At 44.3% G+C, this 19901-nt stretch overlaps 1 protein-coding gene across 1 annotated transcript in view; it reads right to left on the bottom strand.

Annotated features, from left to right (window-relative positions):
- The window catches only part of TANGO6 (transport and golgi organization 6 homolog), a 121503-nt gene that overhangs the window by 54675 nt on the left and 46927 nt on the right, over window positions 1–19901 (bottom strand). The window contains exons 13-15 of the mRNA XM_082270386.1: window positions 7975–8337; window positions 7836–7893; window positions 377–529 (exon numbers count right to left, since the gene is read on the bottom strand). Coding sequence (XP_082126512.1) covers window positions 377–529; window positions 7836–7893; window positions 7975–8337 — 574 coding nt within the window. The remainder of the gene's footprint in view (window positions 1–376; window positions 530–7835; window positions 7894–7974; window positions 8338–19901) is intronic.

The raw sequence follows: 19901 nt of genomic DNA, 5'->3' as shown, positions 1-19901 counted from the left end.
AACCCAGAATACCAAGCGCTGTTCAGTAGAAATGTTTTGATTCTATGACATAGAAGATGCACTAAGCTCAAGTCGCTGATATGGACAAATGCTGTCATTTTTACACTGTTGATATGAATAAGTCATAAACAATAAGTTGTTGTTAGATGTTTTATACGTTCTGATACTTCTGCTGAAAACTGTTTATGTAATGAACACAAAACTCTAATAAAAATGTTATTGTTTAAAAAAAATAAAATAAATGCACTTTTTTTACCTGCAAAAAAGGTTGTTTTTTTTTTTTAAAAAGTAAACCTATTCTTTAAAAGTTTCACCATAAAAAGGTGCAATAAAAGTATGATTCCCTTCTGGTCATTACCACAATGAAGGCACTTACCCAAAGTTCTAGTGCACCTCATCAGTGCCTCCCCCATTTTCATCCTGGTCTCAGGAGACAGTGTCTTGGTGTTTGATGGTGCAGAATTGTTGTATTGTGCAAGGAGGATAGGTAGGACCCGGTCTGGAATGTATCCAGAAAGTACAGCAACACCTGTTCATCAAAATCATATTATTAACATGATTCATATCACCTTTTATATAGAAAAAACACACAAATAAACACTGCAGCCAAGTGCTAAAGCCAAAACTTGTGATGACCAGAACAGTTAAATCACTATTAGATGGATATTTGGGGACTTACCTGTGCATTGACAAAAACATCTATGTTTTTCCTTGTACAATTATGACATTGAGCTCCACACACAGGATGCTTAGCAAAGTGTTACCTTTACCACCTTTCATATTGCACACAAGCTACAGAAATCATCAATCCTTCCTCCCCTCATTCAACCCAATGCAGCACTCAGCAATCCAGCCATTGGTGGATTGATTGTTAGTGACCAGCTAAGATGTCCACACAGCGGTTCAGAGATTGCTATAACACTAGGCTAGGAATTATGAGGAATCATAAAGCAGCAGATACTTATACTTTTTCCAAGGCCCATGCACACCTATGCATTTTAAAGCACATCAACGCATGTACACAGGAAATCCATCTGTGTGATGCAGCAATGTGCACAGACGTATCTTGCTCACAGGCATGTTAAGAGAGATTTGGACAATGGCAGTGCAAGAAAACACATGGCTGTTCATGACGTGCATAAAAATGCATTAAAAAAGGCATGGAAAGGGGTGAAATCAGCCTAGGAGGTTTTTGTGCTAGTGCGCAAGTTACATAGTTACATAGTTTGTGAGGTTGAAAAAAGACATCAGTCCATCCAGTTCAACCTATGATGTGTGTGTGTTTGCTGCTAACCGTACATTGTATACCCCTGTATGTTGTGGTCTTTAAGGTGCCCATCTAATAATCTTTTGAAACCATCAACGCTCCCCGCTGACACCACTGCCTGTGGAAGAGAATTCCACATCCTTACTGCTCTGACAGTGAAGAACCCCTTACGTAGTTTAAGGTTAAACCGTTTTTCCTCTAGTTTTAGTGAGTGGCCACGTGTCTTATTGTATTCCCTTTCTCTGAAAAGTTTGTTCCTTATGCTAGGGTCGCCAGTACAGTATTTGTACATTGATATCATATCCCCCCTCAATCGTCTCTTCTCCAGAGAGAATAAGTTCAGTGCTTGTAGTCTTTCCTAATTATTCCTAATTAATCCTAATTATTTTTGTTGCTCTTCTCTGGACTCTCTCCAGTTCCAGCACATCTTTCCTGAGGACCGGTGCCCAGAACTGGACAACATATTCCAGATAGGCCGGACCAGAGTCTTGTAGAGTGGTAGAATCATTTCTTTATTTCTGGAGTGAATCCCCTTTTTTATACATGCCAGTATTCTGTTGGCTTTGCTTGCAGCGGCTTGGCATTGCATGCCACTGCCAAGCCTGTTGTCCACCAAGTGACTTCTAGACACAGAACTGAGATCAAAAGACCTGACTGACTTAGGGGCCATTTTTTTCTTTACACGTTCTAGGGATCTGGCAGTGTATATTGACCACGTAGTGTTTTGTTGATCAATTATTGCCATCACTTAAAGAGGCCCAGTCATTTACTCCAAATCAATATTCATCTTTAAAATCAAAAAGGACTCAATGACCCACTTAAACCAAACAACCAATTCACTTTTCAAACCCATTGGAAATGACATTATTCAAAGCATGTGCACCAAGTATTTACTGTGTATGTGCTAGTGCGCTCAAGTGATAGAAATAAATGAGATTAAAAAAATTTAACAGTTAATAATCCCTGTATCTAACCTTGTAAAGGTTAAGACAAATGTAAGGTGCATGTAATGATAGACAAATGATCAATAAAAAACATGTGCTTGTAACTCTACAACACAAAGTGCAAAGATGCTAAAGTGTAAAAAAAAATTGTTGGATCTATGACATCGGTGTGTATAACACATCAAAGATCACAAAATGGTCAGTTTATCTAACCATATGCATGGACAAAGTGCAGAGGTGCATAAAATGTTAAAGCAAATGTTCAATGAGAAATATATATATATGTGTCTCTAAAACACAAAGTGCAAGGTGCAACAGTACAAAAACTTTGGTTCAGTGCCACCACTGTATATATAATACATGCAAGAACTAGTAAATGTAAAAAATAGTCCATCTTAGGTGCACAGGTATGAACATCTCAGAATATGTAGTAAGCCTTTACTAATGGATATTCTCAATGGTTCAAAATAAGTAAATGTTGCTTCTTAGACTTTCGTTGGTGCTGCATGCAATCTCCAGGTGTTCACACACAAACGTTTAGGTGGCAGCTTACCAAGCTTTAATAACCAGCATGGAAAGAAGGAGGTATACTCCGCTTGTAGGCAAAAAGGAATCCTGCTTTTAGAAAAACTCTTTCAGACCTGAGGAATTCCCATCTCATTTAACATGATCCACCTCTCCTTATGTGCACCAAGTATTCTCTAGCAATTGAATATGTAAAACAGTAGATCGAGAGGGAGCTTTTCTCTAGGTCAGGGATCTCCAAACTACGGCCCTCCAGCTGTTGATGAACTACACGTCCAATACAAACACTGACATTCACAGACATGACTAGGCATGATGGGAATTGTAGTTCCTGAACAACTGGAGGGCCATAGTTTGAAGACCCCTGCTCTAGGTGGTGTGACTATTTTTTAAATTTCTGACACATTTAGGTTTACTCTTTCCTAATTTGCAATACCAGGTTCTAAAATGCGACAGTTCAACATTATAACTTTCCCTGCAAGCAATTCTTTTTTCAACCTTTATAACTAAGCCCCTCCGGAACCCACTGCAGCTTCTGCACAGCACAATGAAGGACTAAAGTGAACCTGTGCTGGCAACAATCCCTGCGTTTGGAAGTAAAACTCGCCTTGTGTGCCACCACAGTCTAATGCAGCACCTCTCATAATAGCAAGGTGAACAGGGTAGCTTGTCATCTGCAGGGTCAGGCTTCAGGCTGAGGGGTAGACAGAATAGACAGATGCCTTGGGCACATCAGCAGCAGGGGGTGAAAAATAGCAGGGCCTGCAAACTTTATGCTGAAGTAGTTCATGGCTCCAGTGGGTGCACTTAGGCCTTTTTGCCTTGGGTGCTAAAGGACCTTGTCCCTGCAGTGTGTGGCTGTACTGTTGGATTTTTTTTTTCCAGGTACAGGTTCCCTTTGCTATCCCTGTAGCTGTAGATGCACCTAGCAGTGACTGGTATAGCCAGTGTGAGCCTCTCTGGGTTGCTTTGAAGCTGCTCTCTGCCCCGATAGCTCTTTAATAATGATTAGAGAGGCCTCTCAGGAGGGAGATCAAAGCTTCCTCACTCTTTGACTTTGGCTGGGGAACCTGGGAAGGAGCTATAAACATAGGTGGTATTGTCTCACTGCTACAATGGGGTTCCTTTCTGCTCCTGTCCCTTTACTTCCCCTCCACTCTTTCCTAAACATCCCCCATTATTATCAGTGGAGCAGATCATCATGTTATAGTGTAACCTAAGAAAACAAAGAACTCCAATCTATATAAAAAGAATGCTGTTGACTAAAGCAGATGTAAACCCAGTCACTAAATTATCATGTGAGTTTGAACATGTTTTTAAGGGTAATTTTCAATATTTTTAAATCTGCAGCTTTTATTAAAACACTGCCTGGTGATCCTGCCAGGGTTCTAGAAATCCTCCACTTAACCTAAACTATATATAAATAAAAATAAGATAAATTGTTTTACTTCTGTCTGTGTTGCCATTAGAGATCTTCCCTCGCTAGGAAACTTACAGCACGGAAATGGCTCTCCTCTTCCCCTCCCACTCATTCAGATTGGGTTGGGTAAGTGAATGGGATGCTTCTTCGGGAGCATCTCACAAGCATAGAGGAAGCCCTGGGAAATTTGAACGTATCTGGGACGCCTGGCTGGATGTTCCAGGTTTGGTCCCGGTACAACTAGTCTCTAATAAAATCCTAGGAGGACTGACCTCCTCCGTTCACGGGACACACAACTCTTGTGGTCACACAGTATAGATCCACTCATTATAATAGTTAGGTATTGATGATTTACATTAATATGATTAATATGATTTATATTAAAGCACATTGGCACCGGAGATGGCTCAAGCAGAGACAAGTTAGTCTGTAGTTTTTGTTTTGGTTTGTGCCTGTTTAAGGAATAAAAATTACAAAAACGGTAATATTTTCGGTTATATCTATATGATGAGATGACTTGTCTTACTTAGCACTGGAGGTTACCACCTCTGCCCTACATATTTGACAATTCTGACTGACACTACGGATGGTGCAGTAAGTCAAGTACAGGAAACACAGGGCATAGGCAGAGAAGATTGTTGAAAGAACTGTGCTGCCTACTGTTACCGATTACCAGGTCCAAAAGCTTGGACTTTCTATGTCATAGTTGTATTCGCCATACTTGTGTAATTTGAAGACCGTATCTTTGTATAAATATAACTGGCTCTAGGTCTGGTGGATACCTGTTATGGCACTTTTCCACTGCAAGTACCGGCTCAGCTCCACTCGGCACTGCATGGCCCAGCTCGGCTCAGTTTGGTTTTCCACTAAAGTAGTAAGTGGGTGGGATTACAACGATTCTCTGACCAATCAGTGGCTAGTAGTGACAAACAATCAAGGCTGCATGCAAAGGATTGTGGGATATGGTATAGGTACGGCCCGCTTGGAACCCCAACCGAGATGGTACTGTTTAAGCGAGCCGTACCATGTAGTGGAAAAGCGCCGCTGTACCAAACCGTTCTAACACGTACCATGCAGTGGAAAAGCGCCAAACCGAGCCAAACCAAGGTGTACCATGCAGTGGAAAAGCACCATTAGATAACCACTTGTTCACTATGTGTCTCTTGTACTCGTCTCGTTGTACCGTTTATTTTTTCAATAAAAACTATCTGATTCGAAAAAAAAAAAAAAAAGAAGAGATTTCCCCTCACTTGCCGTTCTGGGGGCAACCTCCGAGGAAGTAAAGGAATCTCTCCAACATAGCCTCGTACTGCAGTAAAACCTGACAGGAGGAGTTCTAATCTGTCACAACTCTAAATTTCTGCTTACCTTTTATTTGCAGAAAATGCTTATAAAACTCTTACTAGTTTTCCCCCTCTATGTAGTGTAGGGGGATGCAGAGGTATGTTTACCATAATTAACCTTGTCTGTACTGCGCTACCAAATCTTATCAGTCCCAAACTAGATTGCACACTGTTTGTCCTAACAAAGTGTTAGTGCCGGTTCACATTTGTGCGATGCGGGAACGCTGCGAATATACAGCGTGTTCCCGCATCGCATCCGCACCCCTGGCAGTTCACACTGCCATATGCGATATGCAGGGGGTGTCAATTAAAAGTTAATGACACCCCCAGATAAGATCGCATATCGCAGTGCAATCTGTAAGTTTGCACAGAATCGGATCGCACTAGTGTGAACCACCATGCAATCTGATTCTGCTGTGGACCCAAAAAAAGGGTCCTGTGCATATTTTAGTGCGATTGCGGTGCGAATTCAGCCATACAAACTGTATGGCTGAAATTTGCACCGCACAGAGATCGCATGTAATTTTAGGAGCGAATGGTGAGGGATGGGTTTGCTTCAATTTTTTTTTTTTTTTCACAATGTCCATTTAAAAAAAAAAAAAATATTTTGGATCCCTTCCATTTCTATTACAAGGAATGTAAAGATCACTTGTAATAGAAATAAGCACGACAGGTCCTCTTTAATGAGAGATCTGGGGTCAAAAATATCTCAGATCTCATCTACACTTAAAAGCAAAAAAAAAAAAAAAAAAATTGGCCCTTTTAGACCGTTGGGGGGGGGGGGGGGGGGAGTGACATTTGACGTCGCTCCAGCCCTCCAGGGGCGTACAGTCGATTGGAGGCCATCTTGTCCTCACTCGACTTCCTGTCCATCTGTGCATTCGATCATTTTTGCCGCTCCGGTAAGTGGGGAAAACGACCAGGAAGCATCGGGAGAGGGGGGTCACCTCTCCCACTGCCCATAAAAGTGACTCTGTAGCAAATCCGCTGCCAGGACAACTTTTGTTATATTCCGGATCGCCTGCTGTGTAAAAAAATACCGGGGTTATCGGGTTATGGTAGCTAGCTGCTGCCATAATCCCACTATTTAACGTCAAAGTAATGAAGCAAATATCCACGGTGGGCGGTCTGGAAGTGGTTAAATGGCCCTCAGTCTGTCCCCAAAACATCCAAAATCATCTATAGAGTCCTATGTATAAACCTGCTCCAAAGAAACAACTGGAAAGGTAAGAAATTGTTTTTTTTTTATTATTATTTTAAGGTATGCTGTGTGAATGGGAATGCAGACATACTGTACGTATAGTGGAGGTTTATCAAATATGACTGCAATAGTGGAAAAAGGCTTTAAAGTGGATGCAGCATCAGGTATACTTTTACTACCTAAAGTATACCTGATGCTGCATCCACTTTGCTTCCTAATAACACTTCAAGGTATTTATCACTTCTCATACAGATCACAGTTTTCTCTCCGACACATAGGATAGCACCATCTTTGTTCAGCCATCATTCGGAATCAGCACCTACTTCCTGGTGTCTATGCAGTTCTTGGATGTAATCACAAAATGTCTGACACGGATCAGTCCCTTTTTCAGCCTCCATCCCCATGTTACACGCTTCAAAGCTACACTGGTGATCAATGGTGGAAAGGAGACTGAGGAAATGCTCCCTTCTGCCTGCAGCAGACTGATGGCATTCTCTAAGTTTAGGCAGGACCACCTAACTGGACATCAAGGACAGATTTTCAGTGATATTAAGGAAGAACTTTTTTGAAACCTGTTGCTGCAAATTGACACGTCAGGAACTTAATAATGCAGCTTTGTAATGTTACTTAAAGGACTCCTTTAAATACTAAACAATTTCTGAAGAAACCGCTGCTCTAGTATCCCAGTCACATGACCAGATACCACGTCATTGGCCAAAACCATAGCCAAAAGGGGAGCATCCACACTTAGACAGAGCTCAGACGCAATGGGGTTGGTTTACAAAAGCTGGAGCATGCAAAATATGGTGCAGCTGTGCAAAGAAACCAATCCGCTTCCAAGTTTTTTTTGTCAAACAAGCTGAAGTTGCAAACAGATTGGCTACCATGCACAGCTACACCAGATTTTGCACTCTGCAGTTTTAGTAAATAAACCCCAATGCTTCTGCCTAAAAATCAGTCCTAGGACACTTGGTTGAGTTCACCAATGCTTTGGCTTTTAGTCCCAAGACCAGTACAGGAGGCGGTCCAGAGCAGTCACTTTCTATAAGCAACGCCATTTAAATCCGAACATTCAGTATATTAAACACACCTGTTGTATTCAGGTTCATTTGTCAAACTACGGCTGTTAATTTACCTTGAATTGCTGACAAGTACACAAAGGAATCCTCTTGCTCCAAGTTATCCAAGAACAACTGGAAAAGAAAAAGTTATTAGTAGCATACAACTCTGCAGATTACGCTACAAAGCAGCCAACAAGCTTGTCATAGCCTTACCTGCATCACCTGTTCCCTGTGTTCTGTCACTTTTGGATGTCTCTGCTCCAGAAGCCGAGTGAGAGTGCGCAGGGCTGCCGCCCTTGTGGGGACGATGCCGTCTGTTGCCGACTTCAGCAGCTCTTGGATATTCAGCATGTCAGAAGTCAGGTGATCTCTGCTGGGCTTCTGTGGTTTGCCTTCCATTTTGTCTGCGTTGTGGCCAGCATAGGTTCCATGTGTGAGCGGGACCGCACAGTGTGTGGCAATTGTAACACGTAGGTCACTTGCCAGCTCCTGAATAACCGGCTCTGGGTGGGAGCAGGACACATTTTCCAGCACTGGCAGTAAACGCTTAAGATGCTTGAAATCTGTAGAGGTTATCTGAGTAAAAAAAAAAAAAAAAAAAAATGGACATGCAGAGATCAGGATCAGACAATACATATGGCCACATTTACAGAGGTCATTCATGCCTAGATTTTTTTTCTTTTATAGGACATATTAGGCTTTTTATTTGATACATTGTTTTAATAAAAATTCTGCCCTGTATCCATTACAGGCTAACAAATGTAAAAAAAAAAAAAAAAAACCAACCACAACTTTTTAAAATTAATTTATTATTTTAAATAATGCAATTGCATCTGACAGTTGCACTATGAAAAAGTCCTGGGCAGAGCATCAATAGCGAAGATTTCTCCCTTTTACTCTCATGGTGACTGATGTTCGTGAAATCGTTATACAATAAAAATTGCTGGGCACCAGAGATATTGGGGAGATTTGCCTGTTGGATATGTATTCTTTTACACCTGCAGCGTTATGGTGACGCTTCCCTGATATCACTTTTTTGGATGTTTTTGATGTTTATCTTATTGTCGAGCAATTTTTGACACTTACCAGCCCAGGGATCTAACGCTGTCTTCACCAAGCAAGTTTTTTGTCCGGCTTTGGGTTACCGGCCCCGCCACCTTGGATGACAGAAGCTAGCTGTGGCTTCACAGCCAGCCCCCACTGTGCATGCGTGATACGTGCTGTGCTTTCTAGATGGTCCCACGGTCATCTGGGACATGTGGCATGTCCCAGGAGGTTGCAGGTGGGAAGAGGAGCAGAACTTCCACTCTTGCTTGCCTAGGCAACCATAGAGGAAGTGAGAGCAGGGTACCGATCAGAAATAGGTACCTGCTCCCAGAAGTAAAAAAACAAAAATGAGCGGTGGTGTGTGTGTGTGTGTGTATGTGTGTGTTTGATGAACAGAACTTGACATTTTAGGTGAATTTCTGCTTTAATCTGCTTATACTTTGCCTTCCCTGGTGCCTCAGTAACATGCTAATGAAACCATTATGGCCCATTCAGGCTTGTGCGACTTGTCAAGTGACTTTGGACCCCAAAGTCCAGATAAAGGCTGCCCCCAACTGCCAGATCCGCTGTGTGACAGCTCCTAAACACCTTGTGAAGTCACTGATAAGTATGCCATTGGTCACAAGGGGTGGTGCCACCTGGGGACGTCATGGGCTGGCTCAACCCCAAACATTTAAAAGCTGTCACACGGCGGAGCTGGCAGTCGACTGGAGCCCTGTCAGGCCAGAGGTTTTTTTTTTTCCTTCTTTTTTCGGGTCAGCGGTGTGACGGGAAGTGTGATTGACGTTGGATCTACTTCGGAGGAAATTATTTTTTATAATTCAAAAAGAAATTGTCAAAAACTGGTGTGCTGTTTTTACTTACATTTTACACTTTTTTGGTGAATGGGTAGGGGTATGTATCCCATACTCATTCACATGGGGGGGCCTCTTGTTAAAGGGGGCTTCCAGATTCCGATAAGCCCCCTGTCCACAGACTACCACAACCGCCGCCTAGGGTTGAGGGCATGTGGCCTAGTATGGTTCAGGAGGGAGCCCCCCCCCCTTACCTGACAAGCTGCATGCTCGTATAGGAGTCTTGCATGGACTTTGGGGGGGTGGGGGGATCCCACGTGTTTTTTTTGTTTTTTTAATTTTGGCGTAGGTTTCCTCACAAAATCCATATTAGACCTGAAGGGTCAGGTATGCATGGGGGGGGAACCCATGCCGTTGTCTTAATTTTTTTACATTCAGCTGTCAGTGCGGAAACCCACTGACAGCTGATGAGTCATCATTTGTTAAAGATGTGGCGGCCAGCTTCCCGGGCCGCTCCTTAAACTGCTATTCTTCACACAGAATTTGAATTGGTTGATCAATTTTCAACCGTTTCAAATTCCAAACGTTCTTAACATTTGGAATTAGTTAGAAAGTAAAGAAACCTAACAAATTTTTCAGTTCTGCACAAGTTGCACTCATCCAAAGTCGCACAGTAAAGTCGCAATGTTAATCGCACGATTTTTAAGTTGCACAAGTGTGAATGGAGCCAAAATAAAACCTGTCTTTTTTGCAAACCTTATTTCATACTCAGTGTCATCATCACTAGGTCTCCAAGCTTCTCTATGCAATGTAGGCTGATAATGGCTGGTGGGAGGGGGCAGCAGGGAGCCGTACATAACTCCCTGAAAACAAGAAGTTGCGGTAATGCATACATGTGATGCTGAGCATCCATGACTGAAAGAACTGAAATTCAAAAAAATTAAAAAGGGATGGGCCAGGGATTGTAAGGCTGGGGAGGAAACAGCTGAATGATTCTGGGTGTCATTCAGCCAGGAAATGAGGCAAGCTCTAGATGACTATCAGCAGCTTCTAATGCACACTGTGAGAAAATGCCAGTGTGCAGCCAAATCCGTAAGCAATTTCAGGGCAAGAGAGAAGCCTGAATAATTATGTAGGACAGAAGGAAAGGCTGGAGTTCAGCTTTAACATGCAGTTTTCACTCAAGATGGCCTCTATTAGTAATGTTCTCAACAAATGATCAATTTTAAAAGTGTAATTCTGAGACAGGTTTACATGAATAAACTTTGCACATAAAAAACTTGTGTATTCATCATATATCTGCAATATGAGCCTTCATTGTGCCAATTATTAGTCCCCTCTTCTACACAGTTATACTGCAAGTACACAAAATGACCAGTCACAGGTTATTCCTTTGGATCTGGGAATTATTACTGATTGACTCCTAAAAAAGGGTCCTCCGAAAAGAGATGGGTATGAACACCTATGCAAACCATATCCAGTGCGGCAACAAAAAAAAAAATAAATAAAAGGAGCTGCCTGCACCTTTACATGCAGTGTGATTTGAGCCATACAAAATGATGGGCTCAAATCGCACCGCACAGAATTGTATGGGATTTACACAGGAATGTGCTACGATTCCTGTTTGAATCACAGGCGACGTGACCCACTGCATAGGTGTGAACCCAGCCACAGGCAGAAAAGCAAACACTTATAACTCCAGGCTACAAAGATGCCATTAGTGGCCTTGGAGTATGGAGAAGGTTTATAAATCACCAATGGATACCACCAAAAATGTGGACACTAAAGCAGCCTTTTTCAATCAGGGTGCCTTGGCAAAATGCCTAAAAATTGTATACAGGCGGTGGATGTCTTTTAGTTACACAAAGCCACAGGTTTTTATTGTGCACAATTTCGACCTTCTAGCAACCAATGACATCATCAGTTGATAAGGAGGATGTTAGTCGCCTGCATAGCATCCGTGTTTGACCCTCCCTCGCCTCTCTCCATCAGCTTTGGGGTCACATTAGCTGAGTGATGGAGAAAAACTGAGGAAGAAGAGAAACATTGGAATACTAGTCAGTACCAGTTTACTGTACACCTCTAACGTTGGGTGCCCTACCTGTGTGGATGTTGCTGCATTATGTAAAACTATTAGAATAGTTTTTACATTTTGGAATTGGGTGCCTCAAGACTGTCCATAGTTTTAAAGAGTGCCTTGACTGAAAAAAAAGGTCGGGAAATACGGCTATAAAGGGTACATTTGAGGAAAGCGAACACATAACAAGGACACTCAAACTTTTCCGGTTATAAATGGTACTTATATAATAATGTTGAGTAACACTCTTCTAGATTACAGGTTGGATTATAGGAGAGGCTGCAATTAGGTCACTTTCCCGACTCTCTGAAGGGCTCCTAGATGTCTGCTCTGTGCCAGTTTACTACAGGGCTGGGCAGGAGTCATCATCACTTTCCTTCCTACTCTCTCTTACAAAATATTGCATACTATGCATTATGGTGGAGGTGTATAGGTGTCTGTTAGAGATGCCTGTATATGCATGATGCAAGTTTTATTGCTTCCTGTATCCTGAATTTTGAGCGGTTCTGAACAAGCAAACCTACGACACCTCCGGGAAGTGTCAGAATCCACCCACCACCCCCATTCTATACTGCCTCATTGACCAACAGGAAGGTATTGTAGGAGGCAGGCAAGTTCCATCACAAAGAAGCACCTGAGCTTTACTCATTTAGGCATTCTATGGCCAAATGTCTGTAGATACCTGACCACATGAGTTTGCAGGACATCCCACTTCAAAGTCAAAGGCATAAAGTCCACACTTGAAGTTTCAGGGGGCTGAATGAGAAAAAAACCTGACAGATTGCTGAACTAACCCAACTCCCCTGCTGTGCTATTTTGTTCTGGCATTGGGCCCCCCAAGCAGGACACAATGCCAGCACTGATTCGATGCCGAAAGGGTGCAGGTCTTCCAGCATGCCTGTTCCAACAGAAGTCGGTTGTGAGCTGTACACACGATCCGAAAGTCGACCAGTTCCTGCTGAACCAATCATTTTTGGCCAATTTTGACATTAGTATAGAGTTGGACCCATTTAAAGGTATAACAGCTTCTACTCCTCTGGGATGGCTTTCCAAAAAACAATTTGGAGTGTCTGTGGGAAATGGTCAATGAAAATTCTGAATTAACCCCCTAGACACTGCTTTACAACCTAGAACATTTCTAGCAAACCTGTGCATAAAATCAGGGATTCTTGGTACGCATTGTACAGGACACTGGGAATGTGTCCTGTACAACAGGTACACTGCCCCGATATATGGGTTGTGGTCCCTTTAAGGGGGACAGTTGTGAAGACATTGCTGTACTCAGGGGTTCTCATCCATGCAGGGTGAGGTGTTCCAGGGGTGTTTGGCTAGAGAAAGGGGTAAATTCCAGTACTCTCTGGTTTGATAAGTCCGTTGTAGGGACCAGGAATTTCAGAGGTGCGAAGAGATTTTGGTGGGAAGAACCTCCAAACCCTGACTACCAGGACTCCGGTCCTGAAGGAGATAAGCCCCAGGTAGGAGAGGCTTGAAAGGCGGCAGAGGGAAATCAGCACCTTTGTCAGGGAAGTGGAGTGAAGAGAGGCTCACAAGCTGTGAGTTAAGTGTGAGCTCTCAGACAAGCGGAGACCCTGGTTGCTGACACCCCCCTTTGTGGCCTGTCTGGCACCCTTGGCCATGGAGAAGCCCTAACCCCAGCGCGGGACCAAAGGATTGGCAGTGAGCCTGCTGTTGAGTTGTTGCACCTGTACTTTGGACTATTAACTTGTTTTGGCTTTTTTTGTTTATCCGTATCTCAAAATAAACAAACTGGTTGTCATTCCGGAGCTATCTCAGATCACAGCATAAATTGCAATACAAGTTCAAGCTGGCCAAATGTATCAACGCGCCAGTCCCTACTCTACTGTGCAATATGCCAAATACTTCCTTGCTTAACCACTTTAAGACCAGCCACCACAGATATATTGCGGCAGGCTGGCTCTCCTGCGCAAACTGACGTAGGGGGTATGTCGGTTCGCGGGCGCCCGTGCCGCAATCGCGCGCCTGCTCTCCAGCCCTGCAGCTGAGCAACGGGTCCTGCGGCTGCAATGGCCGTTGGGAACCCGGTGATCGCTGCAGGGACTGACGGAAGGTGGTGTGCTGTTGTAAACACGGCACACCGCTCATCTGTCACTGACTGAAACAGGGCTCCTGTGTTTCTGCTATCTCGGAACACAGGAGCCCTGTTTCCATCCCCCCCCACAGTTAGAATCACCCCCTAGGTACACATTTAACCTTTTCATCACCCCTGGTGTTAACTCTTTCCCTGCCGGTGTCATTATTACAGTAACAGTGCATATTTGTAGCACTGATTATTGTAGTAATGTCACTGGTCCCCTGCAAAAGTGACAAAAAATGTCAGTTAGAGGTCCGATCTGTCCGCCGCAATGTCGCAGTCCCGCTAAAAATCGCAGATTGCCGCCATTACTAGTAAAAAAATTAAATAAAATAAAATGACATAAATCTTTCCCCTAGTTTGTAGACATGATAGCTTTTGTGCAAACCAATCAAAATACATTTATTGGGATTTTTTTTTTACCAAAAATATGTGGCAAAATACAAATTGACCAAAAATTTATATTTTTACATTTTTTTTGGGAAGGTTATATAGCAGAAAGTGAAAAATACTGCTTTTTTTTCAAAATTGTTGCTCTTTTTTTGTTTATAGCGCATAATCAAAAAAACCCAGAGGTGATCAAATACCACCAAAAGAAAGCCCTGTTTGTGGGGAAAAAAAAGGACATCAATTTTATTTGGATACAGCGTCGCATGAACATGCAGTTGTCAGTTAAAGTAACGCAGTGCCGAACCGCAAAAAAAGGCCTGGTCATTAAAGGGGCAAATCCTTCCGGTCCAGAAGTGGTTAAAGTGTTTGTTTCCCCAGCATTTCCTATTCCTGATATATGGCTGTTGTACCATGTATTTATATGAAAAAGTATCCTGTTCTCTTTGTATTGCTTCCTTTGTGTGAAATCCCTGGTGCTCCTGCCAGTCCCTCTGCTTTCCTACTAAAAACTGACCACAATAAACAGGAGAACACATCGTGGTCAGTTCTCTAGCTATGCTGGGAACTCAGCCTGCTCTCCTCCAATGATCAGACTTGTCCTGACACACTGCTGCACAGTAACTCACTTAGAAGATCAGTAAGCTGCTGCTTCTCCCCTCCAGCTCTTATGCAGCTAAGAACAGATGGTATGTGATCACTTATAAAAAAAAAAAAAAAATGGATTTTTGTAAAATCTTACCGTAAAATCCTTTTCTCTTAGCTCATTGACAGACGTAGTCCTCGGTGATACAGCACCTTCGGGTTATGTTGCCTCCACAGGAGCAGGACTAGACAGGAAATTAAAAAGCTCTGGCCACACCCTAGGGGCAGTCCCAGAGGGTATATCCTCTCTCTCTCTCTGCCTCAGCAAATCAGTTATGTGAAAAAGCAGTCTTTAGAGATTTTAACCCAACCCAACTAAAAAAACAGAGGGGCGGGGACTACGTCTGTCAATGAGCTAAGAGAAAAGGATTTTACGGTAAGATCTTACAAAAATCCATTTTTCTCTAGCGCTCATTGACAGACGTAGTCCTCGGTGATACAGCACCTTCGGGACGTCCCAGAGCAGTATCACAAATGAGGGGTGGGAAAATGAAAATCAAATCCCAATCTAGAAGGCCCAACCGGTGCCAACTAGAAGTTTACAATGCTCATCCTTAATGATGAGACTCAACAAAAAAGAGAAAAAAATTTTTTTTTTTTTTTCTCAAACAGAAAAAACCCTCGAGGTAAACCACCGGTCTCCTCAAATTGCGGCCTGCAAAACCTTGCGGCCAAATGAGGCATCCGCCGATGCCGTCACATCAATTTTATAGAACTTTGTAAAGGTATGTACCGACGACCAGGTGGCCGCCTTACATACCTGGACCACTGACGCCTGATGGCGAAAGGCCCAGGAAGTACTGAGTGCTCGAGTGGAGTGCGCCCTAACAGGGAACGGAGGACTCTGACCCTTAACAGAATAAGCCTGTACCACCGTTTGTCTAATCCATTTAGCAATGGTCGCGGCAGATGCAGGCAAACCCTTTCTGGGGCCATCCGTGATCACAAAAAGTGAATCCGTCTTACGGAATGATTCCGTAGCTTTCAGGTATACCCTGATTGCCCGAACCACATCTAAGGAATGCAACGCATGTTCCCGATGATGCTTGGGCTGAGGACACAAGGAAGGTAGTACAATATCTTCATTCAGATGAAAATCTGAAACCACCTTAGGAAGAAAAGATGGCTTAGGATGAAGTACTACCTTATCCCTATGAATCACTAGGTATGGGGACTGGCATGATAATGCAGCCAGTTCTGACACCCTGCGAGCAGAAGTAATAGCCACCAAGAAGGCCACCTTCTGGGATAAAGTAAGCAAGGGAATCTCCCTGATGTTTTCAAAGGGAGGTTTCTGTAGAACCGACAAAACCAAATTAAGATCCCAGGGCGGTAAGGGCGCGCGGACTGGTGGAGCCAGGTGCCGCACCCCCTGGATGAAATTCCGCACCAAGGATTTGGTAGCTAAAGGCTTCTGAAAGAAGATTGCTAATGCTGAAACTTGACCCTTGATGGTGCTCAAGGCTAGCTTCTGCTCAACCCCTTGTTGCAAAAAGGCCAATATTCGAGTCACCGAATAGGTACGTGGAGGAAATCCTAAAGATTCGCACCACGCAATATAAGTCTTCCATGTGTGATAATAGACCTTGCTGGAAGTCGCTTTCCTTGCTTTAATAAGGGTAGGAATGACTGAAGTAGACAAACCTCTGTCCTTCAGTACTTGGGTCTCAATGGCCAGGCCATTAAAACCAGCGACTGTAAAGCATGATGGTAAATTGGTCCTTGAGACCACAGACACTCCCTGAGACGAAGTTCCCACGGAACGTCTGCGACTAGCATGTCCAAGTCGGCCAGGCCGGCTTGAGGAGGCCAGCCTAGAATTTCTAGGACCACTGGCGCTGATAGAATCTGAACCAGGCGTCCCTAGAGGTATCTGGCCCCGACCATCCGAGAAAGTCTGGTCGTTTTCTGCTCCCACACATTTATCAGATACCTGATTGTTATCAGGAAGGGTGATCTTTTCTGGTTGAACCTCAGGGACCGAAGTCACCCGACTAGAGGCTACTTGGCCTATCTGGTCAACCAGATCAGATTCCTGTGAGGTATAGGGACTAATCTTAGGAAAAGGTAAAGGAAAAGATCTATTCAGGGAACGGTAACTACCGCTTCCTGTAGTACTTAAATGTTGGAAGGGAAGAATCGCACCGGTAGTAGTGGTTGATGCTCGATCTAATGTCCTGAATACCGGTGAAAACGTCCCCCCCCCCTGAAACCGGGTGGGGGCGCACCTTCAGGCTGTGTACTCCTTTGCTTCGGGTTTGGCTGGGTTGGTCCTCTGCTTGTCCGACCAGCCCTTCTTGAACCCTCCTGGAGGAGTCTTGCCTTTCCCGCTTGTACCAGCCGGGCGCCCTTTATGGGCGGTAAAGAAAGGTCCTCGCTTGTTGCGAGGTCCCTTAGCTTTAGCAGCCTGTGGCAAAAAAGTGCTCTTGCCCCCAGTGGCATCCTTAATGATTTCATCTAGGTTGGCCCCAAATAGACGATTCCCCTGAAAAGGGAGATTTGTCAAGGTCTTTTTGGAACCTAGGTCAGCTGACCAGCATTTTAACCACAGCACACGTCTGAGGATGACCGATGACATAGATGCATGCCCTAATAAGGGAGTAGTGTCCAAGGCTGCGTCACAGATAAACTGTAGCCCTTGTATAATCTGTTCCATCAAATCAGATGTCTCCTGGGGAATATCTTTTCCCCTAAAGTCTTGGCGTACCATTCTCGCCCATTCCGTAAGTGTCTGGGAAACTAGACCAATAACAATTACTGGTCTAAATGCTGACCCTATCAGAGAGAAGATGGTGCGGGACTCTGCTTCCATCTTTCGATCCACCGGATCCTTAAAGGACGAAGTGTCCTCTACTGGGATAACCGTGGCCTTATTCAGCCTGGAAATAGGTGGATCCACCACTGGTGGTACCGTCCATTTCTTAATGATGGATTCCTCAAATGGATAGCGTCTAGCAATACGCTTGGAAATAGTAAAGGTACGTTTAGAATGCTCCCATTCTCCTTTAATCTGATTACCGAAACACTTGGGTACAGGAAAAACCTTCACCGTTTTGATGGGCTTATTAGTACCAAAAAGGAATCTCTGTTTCAGTTGCCTCTGCCGGTAAAGCCTCAAGTTTTAAGGTTTCCTGCACTGCCACAACTAGTGCGTCCACCAATGCTTCTTCCTGAATTATAGCGGGAGAAGAAACGTCCTCCTCACTGTCTGAGGGGGCTTTACCTGAGACAACAGCCCTTGCAGAGGAACCTGCAACTGCAGTGACCATCTCTGAATCTGAGTCAGAGGTGTCAGATAGTATAGGGGTAGGCGGGGGTCGCTTCCTTGACCCCCGTCCCTGACAGGCCGCCTCCACCCGAGCCACCATAGACTCCAAGATTGCTGTAAATGACTCTACACTCTGTGCACCGGCGGGTCCCGTGGCCCCCTCGAGGGAAACAGGTGGGGGAATATGTGTGGCAGGGTCCATGATAATTCCAGTCACTTCCTGGATAATATAATTCAAAAATAATTTTTTTTTTTTTTTTTTTTTCAGACCCCCAGCGCCACAAAAAGCCCCTTAGTGTTACCTGCTAGGGATCCCTATCGATCGAGAGAGAGAGAGATAGACCCCCAGGCTCACCACTTGATGCTCAGAGTCTAACTGCAACAGGTTACAGAGCTGTCTTGACAAACAGGAAGTCTTTTGGCTGGCTGCCCAGGAAGAAAGGAGGCGGCTCCGCCCCTCTGCACGCCTTCCGGCGCCTCCCCTAGCTCCACGAGGTGTTTGGATCACCTCAAACATGGCCGCCCCCATGCTGGAGACACGAGGCTACACCAAAATGGCGGCTCGTGCGATCCAGCAAAAAAAATGGCGGCGGCCTGTACTGAATAGCGGTGTGCTGCAGGGCACACAACACTCTCTCTGCATGGGGATTTGGCGTGGTTGGCGGTACCGGCCCTGGCGGACCGCATGGCCATTCGGGAGGCCTGCTAATAGCTGGAGATCTGATTAGGAAGGCAGTCTACATGTCCGTGGCTTCTGACTGGTAGGTAGCTTATTCTTATCACCGTAAGATTCCCAGAATGCCACTGATTACAATCTTTTTAACATGTATACAATTAGATTGTTAGCTCCCAAACCAAGCCTCCTGGCTTTTTGCACATAAAATCACACTCAAAGTAGGAGGATCTGTCTCATTTATAGGATAGAGAGGGACTCTATCTTACCATACAGAGAGGGGCCCGCGTTCACCACAAGACCCGTCAGGGGAAAAGGGGGAACATACTACTCACCATACCGGAACCAGGCGGGCACCAACTCCTGACAGTACCCCTCTCCACCAGGGCGGGAGGGCTGTCGACCGATATGGACGCCGTGACTCATGGTCTTTGGCGTTTCAGCGAGACGTTTAACTCGCGGGGTCAGTCCTTTAATGGGACTTTGTTGCGGCCGACCCAGCGCGGAGCTATGGCCTGCACGCGCTCGTAGGCTGAACTGGGGTGACCACCGGATCTCAACATCCAGCCCGTCGCCCAGTTCAGCTTTCTTGCTTGAAGATCTCACAGGAACACTGGAGAAAAAAAGCTGTCTAAAAAATCTTTTAAGAAAAAAATCTTGCCAGGACCTAAGATCCCAGCAAGGTATCTAGGTCCTTACTCCTAACTAGACAGAAAATAACTGATTTGCTGAGGCAGAGAGAGAGAGGATATACCCTCTGGGACTGCCCCTAGGGTGTGGCCAGAGCTTTTTAATTTCCTGTCTAGTCCTGCTCCTGTGGAGGCAACATAACCCGAAGGTGCTGTATCACCGAGGACTACGTCTGTCAATGAGCGCTAGAGAAAAAGTATTTACAATGTTTTATATCTATACACACATTTAGCCTTTCATTTAAATTTTAAACTGAATGGGTTGTTTTGCTAGGTGTTTGTGTACAATCATTTTAATGAGGTCAGGTACTGACGTTGGACAAGAGGACATGGCTCACAGATGGAATTCAAGGAGGGTGAAGTCAGGGCTCTGTGCAGACCATTCAAGTTCCTTCACAACAGATTTGTCAAACCATGTCTTTATGGAGCTGGCTTATTGGCACAGGA

Source organism: Pelophylax lessonae (assembly GCF_965119305.1).
Source record: "Pelophylax lessonae genome assembly, chromosome: 10".
NCBI classification, from domain to species: Eukaryota; Metazoa; Chordata; class Amphibia; order Anura; family Ranidae; genus Pelophylax; species Pelophylax lessonae.
Note: the sequence above shows the minus strand (reverse complement) of the source record. Positions and strands in the feature narration are given on the sequence as shown.